At 40.9% G+C, this 16760-nt stretch overlaps 1 protein-coding gene across 1 annotated transcript in view; it reads left to right on the plus strand.

The window, feature by feature from the left end:
• plxna2 (plexin A2) overlaps positions 1–16760 on the plus strand; it is a 226167-nt gene that overhangs the window by 118550 nt on the left and 90857 nt on the right. The window contains exons 5-6 of the mRNA XM_088919992.1: positions 2148–2248; positions 13093–13216. Of these exons, the coding sequence (XP_088776118.1) occupies positions 2148–2248; positions 13093–13216 (225 nt within the window). The remainder of the gene's footprint in view (positions 1–2147; positions 2249–13092; positions 13217–16760) is intronic.

Consider the following 16760-nt stretch of genomic DNA (forward strand, 5'->3'; position numbering starts at 1 on the left):
GCCGTTTGAAACCGTGTGTTTTTGCTTTGTTCCTCAGCATTGTAATTCCTCTGCTTGACAACAAATGATTAAAAAACAAAAGCTGCAACGGCACACAGACACAAACACACTGAAACGCAAGCACAAAACCAGGAGACTTAGGGTACAGCAAGCATCTGCTTTTAATCGGCTTTCAGCACAGTACGTGTGCAGGAGATTGATTAGCACAGGTTAGCATTTAGCTCTGTTTTACCGCGTAAAGCAACTCCAAAAGTGCATTTACAGGTGAACCCTAAAAGATGGTAGTGAGCATAACAAACAGCAAACTGGCCAAATCACCCAGGCTCATCAGTACAAGAACACAACAAAATGACTTCAGGCAAGTCAGACAACAACAGTAATCAATAATGATAATGATGGTTTGAAAATATTTTATCCTCTGCCTGTGGTGCAAATGATTCCTTCTCTTTTAATTCCTGATATCTTTGAAGTTTCCCCTGCAAATTTGTAAAAACAATCACGCTATAAAATTGTTTCACAGCAGTATAATTAGTATAGAGATTTTAATTTTACTGGAAAAGCAGGAAATGGTTCTTTTAATGCATATTATAATATAAAATTACATTTTATATTATAACTAAATTTAACTAATGGATTAGGTGTTTGCAGAACTTCAAGATCATTAAAAATGGTTTTGCTCTGGTATATAATTACAGAGTTTAAACAGAAAATTGATTTTTGATACAAGATGTTGTATATTCCTCTTGCTTTAATGAAATGTATTTTAAACCGGCACAGCATATTAAGATACCATGGATAAATACCTGTTGATATTGAGACCCTACCAAGAGTTTTCAACATGGTGACCTTTGACTTTCAAAATCATTCACTTTCTTACATGCATTTGATTCAAACGTGTCTGTTGTCGCGAAAGGCCAACGATGGCACTCTGCACTCACAGGGTGCTTGCTTTGTGGCAGCGTCTGTACAGTCCCCCTGTTTGCTTGTGAGCATGTGCACTGTACCTGACTCACAAAGGAGCTGTCATGGTGAAGAGCTCCATTGACCAACTGTGCCTCAGCTGCTGACACCCCTGTTGGGGTTAGAAAGATATAAGGCGGTGAAAGTCTGGCAGTTGTTGAGTTTCACTAGCACTTGCATCTGTCATTCACACCGTTTTTACAAGCAACGAGAAACTTTCACATTCTGTGATGGAGCACAAATCCGTAGTTTATTGGGAACAGTTGTTTGAACTGCAGCAAGTAGAGTGGAGCTGCTGTTAGGATTATGCATGCAGTTGTTCTAATGTCTTTTGCAAATGTTTGCACAACTTTCACAAATAGTGCATCAACATTCCTTCGGGCTTGAAAACCCAATAGTTTTTAATGCATTAATATCTAATAATATGTACACATTTGTTCATTTTTTTAGACTCTTTGATGCTTTTCACCAAATTATTTGCCATTTCTAATTGCAGATGAGTGAAAGGTGTATGTCCTGTATACAGTATGTATGAAATAATGACAGTTGTATTGTGTTATCAGAGTGTCCACCACCAAACATCATTCAACAAATCAGTCTTTAATCACCTGCCTGAACAGTTTCTTATCATTGGCTATGGAATCTTTCAACCTGAATATCTTATATTAACCTGACTGTTAATCTAAAGTTAAATCAACATTCCAATGAGGCAGTGAAATTTCATGTTTGCCAACATTTTTAAGAATAAAAAGAGCAGAACATAAGCTGATACAGCTATAAAAGTAACTGCTCTGAATGTGACAGCTTGGCTTCTGGGGTGGGATCTGGCCTGTGGCCTAACAGAAAGTCCAGGTGAACCGTGGCCATATGTGTGTGTGTGAAGTGCATTGATTGTGAGTGTGTGTTGTAAAGTGTGTTAGTATGTGAGGGTGTTGTAATATGTGCAGACCGTGTGTGTGTGTTATAAAGTGTATTGACTGTGAGTGTGTGCGGAGTGTGCTGGCTGTGAGTGTGTGTTGTAGAGTGTGCTGACTGTGAGTGTGTGCTGTAGAGTGTGCTGGCTGTGATTGTGTGCTGTGAAGTGTGCTGTGAAGCATCTTCTGTGAGTGTGTGCTGGCTCAGCGAGCCTGTTGTAAAGTGCAGTCTGACTCATGTGTTATGATATTTGTGTGGATTGTGTGTTCCAGGTGACACGGGTCCCGATCGAGTCATGTGAACAGTACTCCACCTGTGGAGAGTGCCTGAGCTCTGGGGATCCCCACTGCGGCTGGTGTGTGCTGCACAACATGTGAGTCCACTGTTTATTGCTTTTACTGGCTTGGCTTTCTTTCGGCCTCTACCTTTTATCCTGACTGTTAATGCTCTGCTGTCTTTATTCTCTTTATACTAAAAGTCTTTACTCTCTCCTCTCTCTTTTTATGCTACTGTCGTTACTGACTCTACTCTCTTTATACTCCTAAGATTTTTTCTTCTTGCTTTTTATATTCTATGACTCTGTGCTCTTTATACTTCAGTGTCTTTACTTTCTTTACTTTTTAGATACTGTCTTTACTCTCTCTACTCTGTTTAGCAGGCAAAGGGGTCAGTGGTCAGAATATTCTAGGAGCTGTTTTGGTTGGCAGTGAAATGAGTTGGTCTGGATTTACTTTTTGCTTGTGACTTCTTCACTGTGTTGGGGTTGCATAGCGTAGTGGAAGCCCTTGGTTTCATAACTGACAGGTTGTGGGGTGGAGTCCCTTCTACAGACACTGCTGGCATACCCCTGAGCAAGGTCCTTTACCCCAGTGGCTCCAGTCCATCCAGCTGTATGAATGAGAACCAGTACTGCTGGGGGCTGATCCCTATGATGGACGTGTCCCATCTGTGGGAGAGTCCTGTGCTCCCCTCAATGCTGCAGACCCCAGGAAGAGCTCTGGCCTCATGAGCTGCTGTGGCTTTAGGACTGTCTTTAGAGTGACTACATACCTAGCTTTTCATCTAGACCAGGAGTGTCCAGTCCTGGACCTGGAAGGCTAGTGACTCTGCAGGTTTCCATGGTGTCTTTGAAGCAGCAGTGCCTGAAAGGCTGGGAGAAGCTGTTAAAATGGTCCATTTAAGCCAGTTGCCACCTGGATTATCTAATTATGAGCTGAGTTGGAATAAAACCCTGAAGACACACTGTCCATCCAGGACCAGGATTCGACACCCCTTTGTGAGCTCTGTTGCAAAGAAGCACCTTTCACCATATCCAGGTCATGAGATTAGCAGCTGGGAAAGATGGCCTAGATTTTGGCTGTGAACTAATCGTGGAAGAGGTGACCATCCTAAATATCTCAGATTAGCATGACTGTAAAGTGCCTTGAGGTGATAAAGAATAAGAGAATAAAACTCTACACCTAAAAATAAAGATATGTTGAGGGCACAGTACTGTTGCTTAATTACACACCATGCCTAGAATGGAGACAGGGTGTGTTGTCTCCTATTAACTGTAATGCAACATGAGCAGAGCTCTAGAGCAGAAAGCAGGACTGAGCAACACAGGACTCTGTCTAGATCAAGAACTGTGCAGAACATAAGACAGGTTTCGTCTGGGAGAAGTGTCTTCTGTCTGTGTGAAGTGGCAGTTATTAGAATAACGTAGCACTATCACAGCAATAAGAGCAGGACTCCCTCACTGTGCTCTCCGTGACACTCTCGAACAGGATCAAAACACAGTGAGCACTAAGAGACAGAGCGCCCCCTGGCAGGGAATCTCTGGCATTTCAGCAGCAGCAACTGGCTTTGGTATTGTGTACAGTCATGTATCAAACTGCATATATGAAATTAATTGTTTTGAATGAAATCTTTTGTTGTGTTTACACTCAAGAGGTAAAGTAAGGTTGGAGTTTAAAAATCACATGCTCACATTTAAATCTGTAAGAACACTGTCCAGTATCCTGACACCTTTACTTAGAACACCTTCACTAAGCTTCTGCACCCATGCTGTTCTGCATCTTGTGCCGAAGTGCTCTGGAGATTGTGTTCAGAACAGCTGCAGTCTGTATTTTAGAATGCTACAGGAGTATGCTACCCATATCAATGATGACTTAATGATATGATTTTCTTTTCTTTTTTTCTGTTTGCTCATTTTCTCAAAAGCAGTCGGGGCCCTTCTTATTAAGACTTATTCTTTGCAGAATCAACATCCACAGACACTTGAGATGGTTCAGTTGCCACACATAAACACAACATCTTTGATCACCATCTCTTGCCGAGAAACATGATTGAGATTTTTTTTTTCCCTAAACAACCTTTTTTGTTGGAGTGCAATTGAAACGTTTCGCGCAAGGTGGGTAATTAGTAACATGACAGCTTATTAGACATTCTCAGCGATCAGAATTGACGGATAGTTTGGAGATGTAGTGTCTTTCCTTTTCAGGACTGCGTGATTTTAAACTCCTTTAATTACCAGCAGCTGGCATTCATTTAGTGAAAGCCTCAAGACAGGGAGAAAGCACTCCTTGATGCCACATACTTAGTCAAACAAAGGCAGTCTCTGGTTTGATTGTGGTTCAAAAGAACTATATTGTAAGTGTACTTAAATCACACTGGCATAGAGTCTGTACTGCTGTGCCACAGGAAATTATACTGCAATGCAAGTCTCCTTCTTAGGCTATTGCCAGTGTTGTCAGGATAGATACAGCATCTTTTTTCCAAATTATATGGTGGAGGTTAAATCCTAAAGATGAAAACTGTATAATGGTCTCCAGTTAGTTTTCAAAAAGGTTCCTATCAGGTTTATAAAGATAAACTGCAAAGTCTGTGGTATCTTCAAACAGGGGTTTCTGTCTCCAAGTCTCTCGGTTTTTCTGTAAGATCCAATTTCTTAGGTTTGAATACTTTTATTGCGAGATGTATTTATTACATTTAAAGTTTTCATCCTGACAGTCTGTGATTGAAAAGACACCCTTGATTCAAGAGGAGAGTAAATTTAAAAATCATAAGGCTCTAAGTAAAGTGAAACATCAAGGAATGGCCAAATAACAAAAAGACCAATTAATTAATTAGGGCTGGGTTTGAATGAAAAAAAAAACTCTGTCTTGTAGAATGCTTTGTTGTTAAAGTGTAAAAAAGAAGAGAAATTCCCTGAAAATTAGCTGAATTTGAGGCCTGCCCTACTGTTCCACAGCAAAGACGTAGAAACTGTTGGGGGGTTGGTAATTCAGCTTTGCCAGCTGACTGGAGTGAGAAAAGAGTCTGATGTAGGAGTAGGTCACGCTTTGCTTTCATTTGCAATTTGATTTTTAATATGGGGAAAATAGGTTTTGAAGAAAAAAATATATAACAGACTGCATCTAATACATACTAAAAATCTAATATATACTGTACTTTTGAAGAACATAACCCTAAGGAGCTATCAGTCCAGCAAATGTTTGGAGTTGCAAAGTAATTTGTACTGTACTGTACAACATTGCCTCCAGGTACTGTGTATATTGAAATGTGTAGGAATATCAGATGGTCTCAGGTACCTGTAAGGTATGAGTCATGCTTTAGGCTTCCATCCTTAGGAAAAAAATATTTTCTTGATATGAAATACTTAGGAGTTTTGAGCAGGTTTGGGCAGTGTTCTTGTGAATTCTTTTAAAAAGTAAAACATAATACTGTAGTGTAAATAAAAAAAAATCTGAAATTAAAAATAAGAAGCCTCTTTTCACTCACTGTATAGGGTTATTAGATCTCTCGGTTCAAGAGGAAATAGAGCAAAGCGACATTTAAAGAGCAGCCAATTTCTTAGTCACAACTACATCAACAAATCAATGTAATTAGTTTAAATGCAGTGAAATAATTTGTCCATTCTGCTGGCAGTCCTTCTTAAGTGATCCTATTACCCTTCAGGATTACATTTGCCAATCTCACTTGGGAGGTATTTTAAAGAAATGTGCAGATGAACTTAAGAGAATCATTTGTCAGCATCTCTTTTCTTTACCCCTTTGACAAACATCTGCACTCCATTTAAGGCTACTTTGCTGTCAAATATAAAGCCTCTGAGTTATCAGTAGAAAATGTAGACAATAGCATGCATTATATTTCAGACAGGGTGGAGTGGTGTACATTCACTGATGGGTTTTTTGAGTACAAATCCATTTGGGAGTTTGTTCTCTGTGGCCCATATTGACAATACTCATATACCCACATGTCCTAATGTGACAGCAGTCATTAGCATATAAGCAAGAGCATTAGGGCAGTAACACTGAGCAAGCTTACACAGGCCTCAGGGGTTCCACCTACTGATAACGTGTGCATTGAAACAGCAGGACAGGGTGACGTCAGTGGTCCACTGGGGATCTGGCGTCATCAACATGTACAAAATTTAAACCCTCTCTACAAAACAGTGCAAAGAAGAGTTTCACTTCGTCTGATTGAGTTCTAACAGATTAATGACCACACATAGAAGTGTGCAAGGTATTGTTTAATAAAATCAATCATTTTTGTTACGATGTATGTATAATTCTTTACATGTTCCGTTATGTAAACTGGATAATTCTACATTTTTTTAAATCCCCCCATACATTTTCAAATTGCAGAAAGAAAGAAGGTAGATCTTCAGTAGAGCAATTCCTCAGCATTGTTTAATTCATGCTATAGATCTGAGACGGGTCAGGTTTTGATCCAGTTATTGCATTACTCGTAAGCCTCTTATTATTAAACCAATTTAGCTCCTTATTAGAAGAATCCTGTTAAGCTGTCTCCAGCTCCTTCACACCACTGTAGCCCACACATGTCTGCAGTATTGAGCTGCTTCCTCCAGGTGCTAGATTTCCCAAATTCGTGGGTTTGTCTATAAAGCGGCAGTGTTGAAGAGACCATGCTGAAAGGCTATAGAAATACTGTTTGCTCTATAGTTCACATACTGTATGTTTCCCAATCATAATGAAGGCTGAATGTGTAATAATAAGTGATATTATTTACAGCAGTAGTTTCAGGGTACCCTTTTCCAAAGAAGGGAGTCTATTTTGTGCCCATACGTGATATAGGGTCGTATACTGTGTGCATATTTTCATTTAGGGACAAGTACATATTGATTGCTTTCTGGAAAATAGAGAGAAGAAACACAAAGTTTGGGCTGTTGAAAAGACCACACATTGCATTTCTTCTTTCTGCCTTTCAGTGTGGAATTCACCTTTAGTCCTTCCTTTTGCGGGCAAAACACAATGACACAGCTCCCCTCTCAAATATTTGTATTTTGTGTACATCATGTAAATCATTGTTTGTACAATTTTTACCAAGATACGAAGATAGAAAGAAACATACTGCTGCTCTGGAATCAGCTCTGAAAAAGGGCCATCAGATACATTTTTTTGGCTTAAAGGAATGTCTTATGCTAAAAGAACTGGACCTTTTTAAAATACCAGACTTTAACAGAGAAAACTACAATACAAAGGGACTGGGTTTGAGTATTCATATTCCTCAAAGGCACTGACTAAATCAGCCCAGCAGACTTCTTCAGAATCACCAGAGAAACATGAACCAGAGGACACCAAAAATATAATGTGGAAGTGTGTTTAAAACTGAAAACGGGCAGCAGTTCTTAACACTAGGGCTTGTGTGGCTCCCATGTCTCCAGGTTAATGGTGTTCATCCTCTAGATGCTGGAGAAGAAGGAATGGTATAGGGCTGCATTGAGATAAACCTTCACAACATAGGACACACCATAGCTGAGGATACCCAGAGTCCCTAGTCCATGTAAATCAAAGTTCAGTGAAGCTTTTACTGTATTTGCAGTTTTCCTTGTCCTGCTTACTCGCCAGTTTGAAGTTGTCAGTCATGGCCTTCTCTAGAGCTTGCAGTGGTTGTTGAATCAGTGAAAACTGTGCTTGTGCCGGACTCCTGCTTATGTCTTTTTTTTTCCTTTGCCATTGGACTCAAAACTAACACCTTTTAACTGAAGCCACATGTCAAAAGCAGCTTGTAAGCCAAGAAGACACTAGCCATTATATTATATGATTTCTGATTCGTCATACACAAGGTATGTTACTCTGTCTTTTCACATGAACTAGTAATACTTCAAAATACAGTAAACTTTAATCAGGCCACTGAAAAGAGCGCCCTGATTTGCTGGCAAAAACACCTGCAGGAACAGAGGCGAGATAAGCAATAAAATTAGAAAACTGCTGTTAAACTCACCACAAAATAAAATAAAATTAGTTCTCAGCAGTCCAATGACAAATTTTAGTTTTATTATTATGTATTCTACAGACTGCAGCAACCACCGCACCGGTTTCAGTTACAGAGAGAGAGGGAAGCAGTCTGGGACAGCATCCAGAAGTGAATTCTGTAGGATATTGTGTAGCATTTTCAACTGAATGCTCTGATGGCTGAGACTACTTCATGACAGCTAGTTAACAGCCTGAGGAGAGTGTCTGTGAGAGAAGAGATGCGATAGGTCTGCTGACCTGGCTTCTGTTTTAACAAAGCCTTCTAAGCTCTTAAACTCCTCTATAATCTCATTTTAAACTACCCCATATAAACATGTATAGTCTATATTTTTGCTAACATGGTCAAGTCTACAGTCTCTCCTGAATCTTTGTGCCTGTAATATAATATCCTGTGATCTGCTGTCCATGTGGTGCCATGCATGCCATGCAGTAAAAATCAGTGAACACTCCGTGGTGCCATGCTTTGTGAACATACCACCAGGACTTCACAGAACCAGCCACGGGCAGCAGAAAGGAGCTTGTGGTGTGTGATATATTGCTCCCTGTTCTTGGTAAATCCTGTTCTAGTCAGAATTATGAAAAACTGTTACATTCTCCTCTCTTCTGAGTAACAAACACTGCCACTCTGTGGTCAGACTAAGAAATGCACCAGGTGCTTCATTTATCTTTGTCTCAGGAAATGAGATGGAAGTTCTTAGTAGTTTTTATCTACTTCTTTCCGGTAGTGTTAGAGAGAATTAAACGTGTCTTACAGTTATCACCCTGGCTGCTCAAGTTAATATTACAGGCTGACAGAAGTCTATTCAACTTATTCTCACTATTGGGTAGCAGGCAGAGACTCTCATGAATTGGGGATTTGTAAAGTTTGTTTGTTACCTCTTTCTTGAATGCTGGAAAAAGAAAATATGCAGGCTGCATTTATCAGCTATTTTGGAAGACATTTCCTGAAAAACATATCAAATCCAACCCCAGATTCGGAATAAAAATAAACTGGGATTAATATAAAGACTACGCATTTTGGTTTGATTTTACTTTTCTTTTTACACACTATTTTTTTTGTTTTATATTGTCACCCCATGCTGAATTATTAGTTCAGCATGAGATTTCTGGGGAGTGACACAGGTGAGCGGGAAACATTATTGGATTTTAATGGACTGCTACAGGAGGAGAATTGCAGGTGTAAGTATGTTTTTTACATTGCATCCAACAACAAAATGATATAGTTCCTGATTTAAAAGCTGTTGTTATGGCTTCGGCAGTTGAGAGATCTAATCTGTTGCCCAGTCGTATTTAGTTATTACTGATAACAGGGTTTTTGGATTGTTGGAAATAGGTGGGTTCCCCTACAAAAAAAAAAGCACAAACCAAGCAGTTGGCACTGTACTGCCCAGTAGAGGTATTGGTTTGCCATGGATGCATTCCCAGTTTGCTGTATACTGAAGACAAGCAGTTTCATACAGCTGCAGCTGTGATCTGCCTGGGAAAGAAAGAGACATGACCATGCTCCTCCAACATTTCCACCTGCAGTGCCATTCATCATTTAACACACTTCAGGCTCCACACCACTTAAAAGGTGAGTTTGAGCCAACTCAAATAGCAGCTTCTCTCTCTCTGTTGTTGCCCACCCAGTTACAGGAGTAAGCAATTACAATTACATTGATAAATCAGCCACAAGGGCCCTGGCCGATTAATCAATTTTAGAAATCCCAGTTACAGTCACCTAGTGGCGTGACCCAGCCTTGAACTAGTAACATCCGGACCATTAAGTATAACCTGCACAGCCTACAAGCAGTTTACTGCTACTGCCACATTAGGATCCCCATCATCCTCTCATTTTGAAACAAATTTCTCACATGAAGGTTTAAGATTCACATACAGTATGAAATGGTGTCAAATGGCACATTAAGACAGTTAACATAATGAGAATTACCTGAGATTGGTTTTAAAAATGTATAAGGACAGGATTCTACATTGCTGGTAAAAAAAAAGAAGACAAACCATGTTTCTTGGAGCTGTTGTTAACTGAACTGAGATTAGTGCCAGTAGTTGGGTTTTTTTTCCCAACACAAACCATTGCTGTTCAATCAAAGCTGTGCCTCATTCCCCCACGCATCACATTTGAATAAATGCTCATGCACTTTTCAGGAAACAGCCCTCAGTAAATCATTTGAAATACTGAATCATGCAGTGTAAAAAAAAGCTATTAGTTGATATTTGGGCCAACATAGCTTGGCATATATTTGAAGACCCAGCACAGGGTTATTTAGGAATCTGACTGACGTTTGTAATGGAGAGCCTCTGTTCTGGCCAGGCTGGATAAATCCAATATTTATTTAAATACATCTAGATTTATTGAAACAGGCGAGCAAATTGAAATGTAGGGTCGCTTGACAAGACGATTTGCATGCGATTGCTGCGGAATGACAGAAAGTAACAGGCAGCGGTAATTTGCTGATCTGTGTTAAGCGGCGTTAAATGCACAGGGATGTTTCCCTCTCTGCCCGTTTGCCTCTGTTGTTCTGAACTGTGTCCTTTCATAAGCAGATCCAGATCCGATGGCAGTGTTCTGCGCCTGCCTGCAAACAATGGGGAAAGTGCACGGGCGCGCCCTGCAATTTGGGAAAATGGCACGAAGACTTAAGATCCCCTAAAAAAGTGATTGCTCCATGTTCGAGCTGCAATCAGCAGGCTTTTTGCACACTAATTTAGCCCCGGCTTGAATAAGAGGAAGCCCCAGGGGTGATCCCGACGTGAATTAGGCAAACGTTTTCCTGGGCTGTCTCTCAGCAGTGTCCCAGTCAAGTGCAGTCTGCACCATTCACCGCACGAGCGTCGTTTCTGAAATGGGCTGGAATTAGGATCCTGCTTTCCGACAGCATAATTGCTTATCTGTGTGGAGGTTGAAAAGAAGTCAGTGGCACAGGACCCAGGGGTCGGCAATGCAGCGACAATTACTGGGGTGAAATTCCTCCCGTCAGCTCAGGGCAGACTGACAAGTACAGGATGTACAGCAAACTAAAAAAGGAGTGACATTTCTTCAGTCTTTACGGTGTATTCAGTACGTTGAATCAATGGCGAGCACAGGTTCTTACACGTGGACTGTGGGTTATTAGCTACTAACAACCAGAATGGGGCCACATGATCTCATTTGTAGCCCTTCTTATACTCTTATTAAATGGGAACGGGTGGGGAAAAAAACTCCAAAACATGGAGTTTTGCTTATTTTGGGGGTGTAACAAGAGATAGCCCAAATGGTCTCTTTCTTCGGAAAGAAACCTTTTTGTTTTCAGTTTTCAGGCTACTGTACTTCTTTAGGAAACCTGCATGTGTTTTATTATTGCAATGTAATGTAACATTTACCCTGGGCTGTTGGCATTGCAGGTTATTGCTGTATATCCCCTATAAATATTTGAGATGTGTTTGGCTAGAAGCCTTTTATGTTCTCAGGAGGGGATGTGTGTGTCAGAAAGGCTCGGGAGTCCACAGTGCGCTCTCTTGCACGGCCTGGGCAAAGGCTCTGGGATGGAGTGAAGTAGGCCAGGGGTTAAATGGCTTTAGAGGAAATATTTAACTGCCCTTCAGAGTTTAAAGGCCCCCACTTAGTGGAGGACAGCTCCTCACCATCTGGATAATTGGATACAGGGCCAGAGAGGACAGTAAACTGGCCTCAAGTCCAGGATGAATACACGCTCGAGGTGTGAGATTGACAGGGGTGGGGGGAAGGGCAGTCTTTACTCCTTTGGGAAAGGCATAATGGCTTGACCCCCTTCCCCACCCAAGAGAGCACACTGAAGGCCATAGCTGTAAACCAAGGGCTTGGAGCACAAAAAGGGCCAGTTGAAAGACCATGACTGACAACCTGCTAACTCAGAAACCTCTGGGATCTGCAGCATCCACTTTAACTAAGGCAGGCCTTGAAGAGAAGCCAGTAAGACAGACGCAGTCTAGAGGCTGCATGCAAAGAGTGTGGAAACTGCAGATGATTTTGTGTCATCAGTGATTTGGAACAGGCCGTCTTTCCTTCTTGAGGGTGGAAAAAAAGTATTTTTTAAATACTGTGTTAAAAGCAATGAAAAGGATTTAGAGCTGTCAGTTTTAACCCATCAAAAAAGCTTCGAACTTACTTTGTGCATTAAATCATCCTTATGGGAAATGCAGAATTCTTAATTTCAATTTCATCAATTTAAAATCTCTGCTTAGTATAGGGATACCTATAGACTGGAAAACATCGCTTTGAAGATGGATTTTATAGCACACGGCCTGTGATGGGTTCATAAATATCCGTGCCTATGCATGTGTAGTTTACATTCTCTGTCCCCTCCCCTGGTGTGAAAGGTGCACGGTCAACAAAGGCATTTCTTCTTCTGGAGGAGGCTTGAAGCATACGCCCTGGTCTCCTCTCCGCTGGTGGTTCAGGAGGGATGCTTATGTATAGCGAGCTCCTCTTATGAGGCTCTGACAGTTTAATTGTGCACAAGTCAGCGGCAGGGATCAGAGGCAGAAGGATCTCCATGGCAGATAACGAGAGAGAGGGTGGAGTGCCAAATCAATATCCCTGCTGCCTCGCAGCTGGGGAGCACCAACCCATTCATTTCGGAGCCTCCCATGGAGGCACGGAGCACTGTCAGGGGACGCGGCTATAGCTGAGATTTTGCTAAAGGATTTTAATCATAATTGGAGCCCAATTAGACTAGCTGCCATTATGTAGTATTAAGAAGGATGTTATAGCAGGGGGGTATAATGAGAGGGGGTACGTATGGGCAGTAATGCTTTCATCCATACTTCTTATCCTTCATGTTCCAGACTCCGATAAAAGCAGACTTTTCCAAATAATCTGTGCAATAATAGCCAATAATTCAGTATCACGGGTGTGATGTGTCAATAATCCTGTTGTGAGCTGTTGAGGAATCGACGAACGACGTGCTGGTGATCATTCCCTCTCCTGTCTTTTCCCCAGGTGCTCCCGGAAAGATCGCTGTGAACGTGCTGAAGAACCCTTTCGCTTTGCCGCCACCATCAGCCAGTGTGTAAAAGTCACAGTGCACCCCGACAGCATTGCCGTCTCTGAGCACAGCGTGCCGGTAAGGCCCCACTAACACTCAGTTGCACTGTGGTCTTGTGAGGGCTCTCTCTCATCGCCTCTTCTCTCCCTCTTTAGACCACCATGTTTTCATTTTTATTATTTATTTCTGTGTTTTCCATTTTTCAACTCGGAGAAGATCATTCCTCGTCCTCTGTCACTTTGTCTCTTTCCTCCTCCTCCGGCTGCTTATCTCTATCACACAGTCGCATCTCCTGTTTCTTTACCTCAGCCAGGGTAATCGTTTTCCATCATCGGAATTTCGAAAAGGTGTAATTTTCCTGTCTTTTCTCCAGCTCCACAGCCATTTTCAGTCTTTACACTCTGAAATGACTTGAGAATAGGATTTCCTAAAGAAATCGCTTTCATTTTTTGTGTGTGGTAGTGTCATGAAATGAAGAAGTGCAGTCTACTTCTGTCCCTAGTTTTCACTCTGCGCTGCCAGACCAGACTGGCAGTCTGAGCTTCCTCCTGCCTCACCATGCGGTCATTGTGCAGTTAGTAAGAAAAAAACCTTACTTGAATAAGACTTAAAAAACCATCATAACTCCTTCATGAAAACTGAAAAATGTTAAAAATACACACTGAAATCATATAACAAAATGACAGTTTATATATACATTACTGTGTATACCAGGACTTCTGATAGTGACCCAGAATTTTCTGGTCAGTGCTTAAATCCTCCATGATGTCTGCCATCATCTGTTTTCTCGCTACCTGGAGTTCTGATCTTAGCGTTCAGCTGAAAATGCATTTTGTTAAAAACCTTTAAAAACATTTGTGAGGCTGTAATGCAATTTGCATAAATTATTGTAAAGGTTTATGCATACTGTTTTATCATACCGTGTAGTTTTATAATGGAGTTCTGATTCTGTTTTAGTCTAATTTAAGTAAAGTGTTACAGAAAACTTTGAGTAGTATTGCACGTTGGTAATGGGGCATTCCGAGATGGACATTTGTCAACATTTTCGCACTTTTTGTTATCCTGGTACTACTGAAAGATATTAGTCCAGATTACCTTTACAGATGCAGATGGTCGATGGTCACTATCATATTGTACGGTGAAAATTTTGTTTGTTGGCAGAGTGCTGTGGTGTGACATGTATGTTGTACGCAGAGCAGCACAAGATCACAGAGCATTAGTGTCAACACTGTGACGAGGGAAGGGCAGGGGATGAGTACAATAGGTGTTAAAATGGGAAGATTCACCAGCCTTTCAGAAACTCTCCCTGCAAGAAGACCTCCTGCGGGGCTGTTATCCCCTTCTGCACTGGGTGTGAAATGACTTTGATGGACTTAGTTGTGTCTCCATTTTATGTGCCATGAAAAAGAAAAACACACTCATGGGCAAGCTCGCAGGCAGGGTGCTTGCAAACAGAAATGTTAGTGGTTAGAGAACTTGGACTTCTGTCTTCTGTCTGCCCTAGCACTTTCAGAAATATTTAAGAACACGTGGGTCTACACAGGCTTCTTTTTTGGGGGGATTTTCTTTTTCTAATATGTATATGGCAAGTACTTTCTTCCCCAGCCCACTTCAACACCCAGCTGTTGGCCTGCTGTGCCTCACCTCTAGTGGAAACCGCTTGTCAGTTAGTTAATGACATATCCCAAGCTCCAGCCTCCTGGACTACAGTACTGGACCTGTGCTCTCTGTTTCCTGCCTATACTAAATGGAATGCAGGAGAGTCCACAACAGAGGTCTCATGTTCACTTACTTGAGGGCCGTCTGCTTTTTTTCCCCAACCTCAATAGTCAATTGATCGATTAACCTAATTATTTACTTAGTTAGACATGTATAGGATTTTTCTTAAGTTCTTATTGGGTTCATTGCTCAAAACATTTACTTGATTAAAGGTACAGCTACCTATAAAACACCTTTAAACAGAAGTATAATGAATTAGTAAATAATTAGACCAGTTATGTACCAGAGAGCTTGGATGGAATCAAAAACTAAAATCTGGAAGGCCATTCAGGAACTGAGTTTGAGATCTACAGACTCCAGACTTGTTCCTCTTACTTCCACCACATCCTGTGATCATCAACCAAACCAAAATTTTGCTGCATGGTTTTTAGACATTTGGATTTAGTGGTAATTGTAAACTAGTGTAAGAATGTAAAACTGTGTGTGACAAACGTATTACTTTTTATGCAAAGGAACAGATAAAGGTTTATCCCATGCTGAAATTAAAAGAAAAGAGACACAACGTTTCGGATTTAGAGCCTTGTTCAGACTTTGTCTTGTCTATCCTTTCATCAACCTTTACCTGTTCCTTTGCAGCCTACGCATGTTGATGCAGCTACCTATTTGAATTACTTATTATGTTTTGTTTTGCATTGGAAGCATTGAGCCAAGACAGGCAGGGGTGTCATAGGATAGAGTAATGAGGATCTTATGACTACATTCAAGGAGAAGGGTCTCAAGCGCACATCTCTGCTTGATTAAAGACTGTGAATCGAAGAAACAGCATGGTGCTACTGTCCAGCATGTAAAAGCTGAAGCGTGTTAGTTTATCATAACAGATGAATATGACACAACAACAGGGTCACTTGTATTCTCCCTCCACACCAAAGTAGAGGAAACATCACCATGACAACAAGCCATACCACTGTCATGGTGGGGAAATCCTGAAAATCACAAAACAAATTCCGCCATTTTATTAATATTGTTAATTAAGCATTCTTTTCTAAACATATAAATTATATATATAAATCAAACACCTAAGTTCTTTTGTAAATTGTCAGTTTCAATATCCGTGGTATTGGAGCTCTATAGCCCAACACATTCTCATCCAGCAGCAAACGGAGAAGATGTGCTTCCCTTTCTTTCCAGAGTTTTTTTTTGTCTGGAATGAGGCAAGGATAGAGTGAAAGCTAATTGCTGTCATGCACAAGAGGGTTAGGAGCATGCCATGAAGTCAGAAGAACTTGGAGGAAAAGAATGTACAGTAGATTGATGTGATTTTTACAACTAAAAGACTTTTAAAATACATTACAAAACATAAAAAAATGGAAAAGCTTTTGATAAAGGCGTGCTAGTGTAAGATGGCAGCTTTTAAAAAGCATGTTTCCTTGTCATCAGGCCCTTATAGCATTCAGGCAAGGCGGATAAAACAAAGGGAAACATCACATACTGCAATAAAAATAGTTGTAACAGAACAGGGCTCTGAAATGCCACAGTGATAATTACCCAGGCTACTTCACTTGGCTAGAAAATGTATTAAACACTCTTATTTGTGGAATATATTTATAGGAATAATGGTGCCTTACAGTGTGAAGCTGTACCGGTATTCTAAAGGCTCATGCTCTTGATAGAATTTCCTTTTTTGATCAGGAAAAGTATGTTTCTGCTATGCTGCTGTGCATTCAATGGAAGTTAGAGCCTCTGCCTCATAGCTCAGGGCCCTGGTTCTTATTTCCAATTATGGCTGCCTGTCTCTGTGGAGGGTGTTTGCCCTTCCCATGATTGCAGGGATTGCATTTCACTGAATTCCCAAGCCCATTCCCAGTTTCTGAAGACAAACAGGTAGGTTTGACTGTGTACTTCA

This window comes from Atractosteus spatula, chromosome 7 (assembly GCF_055471065.1).
Source record: "Atractosteus spatula isolate fAtrSpa1 chromosome 7, fAtrSpa1.hap1, whole genome shotgun sequence".
NCBI classification, from domain to species: Eukaryota; Metazoa; Chordata; class Actinopteri; order Semionotiformes; family Lepisosteidae; genus Atractosteus; species Atractosteus spatula.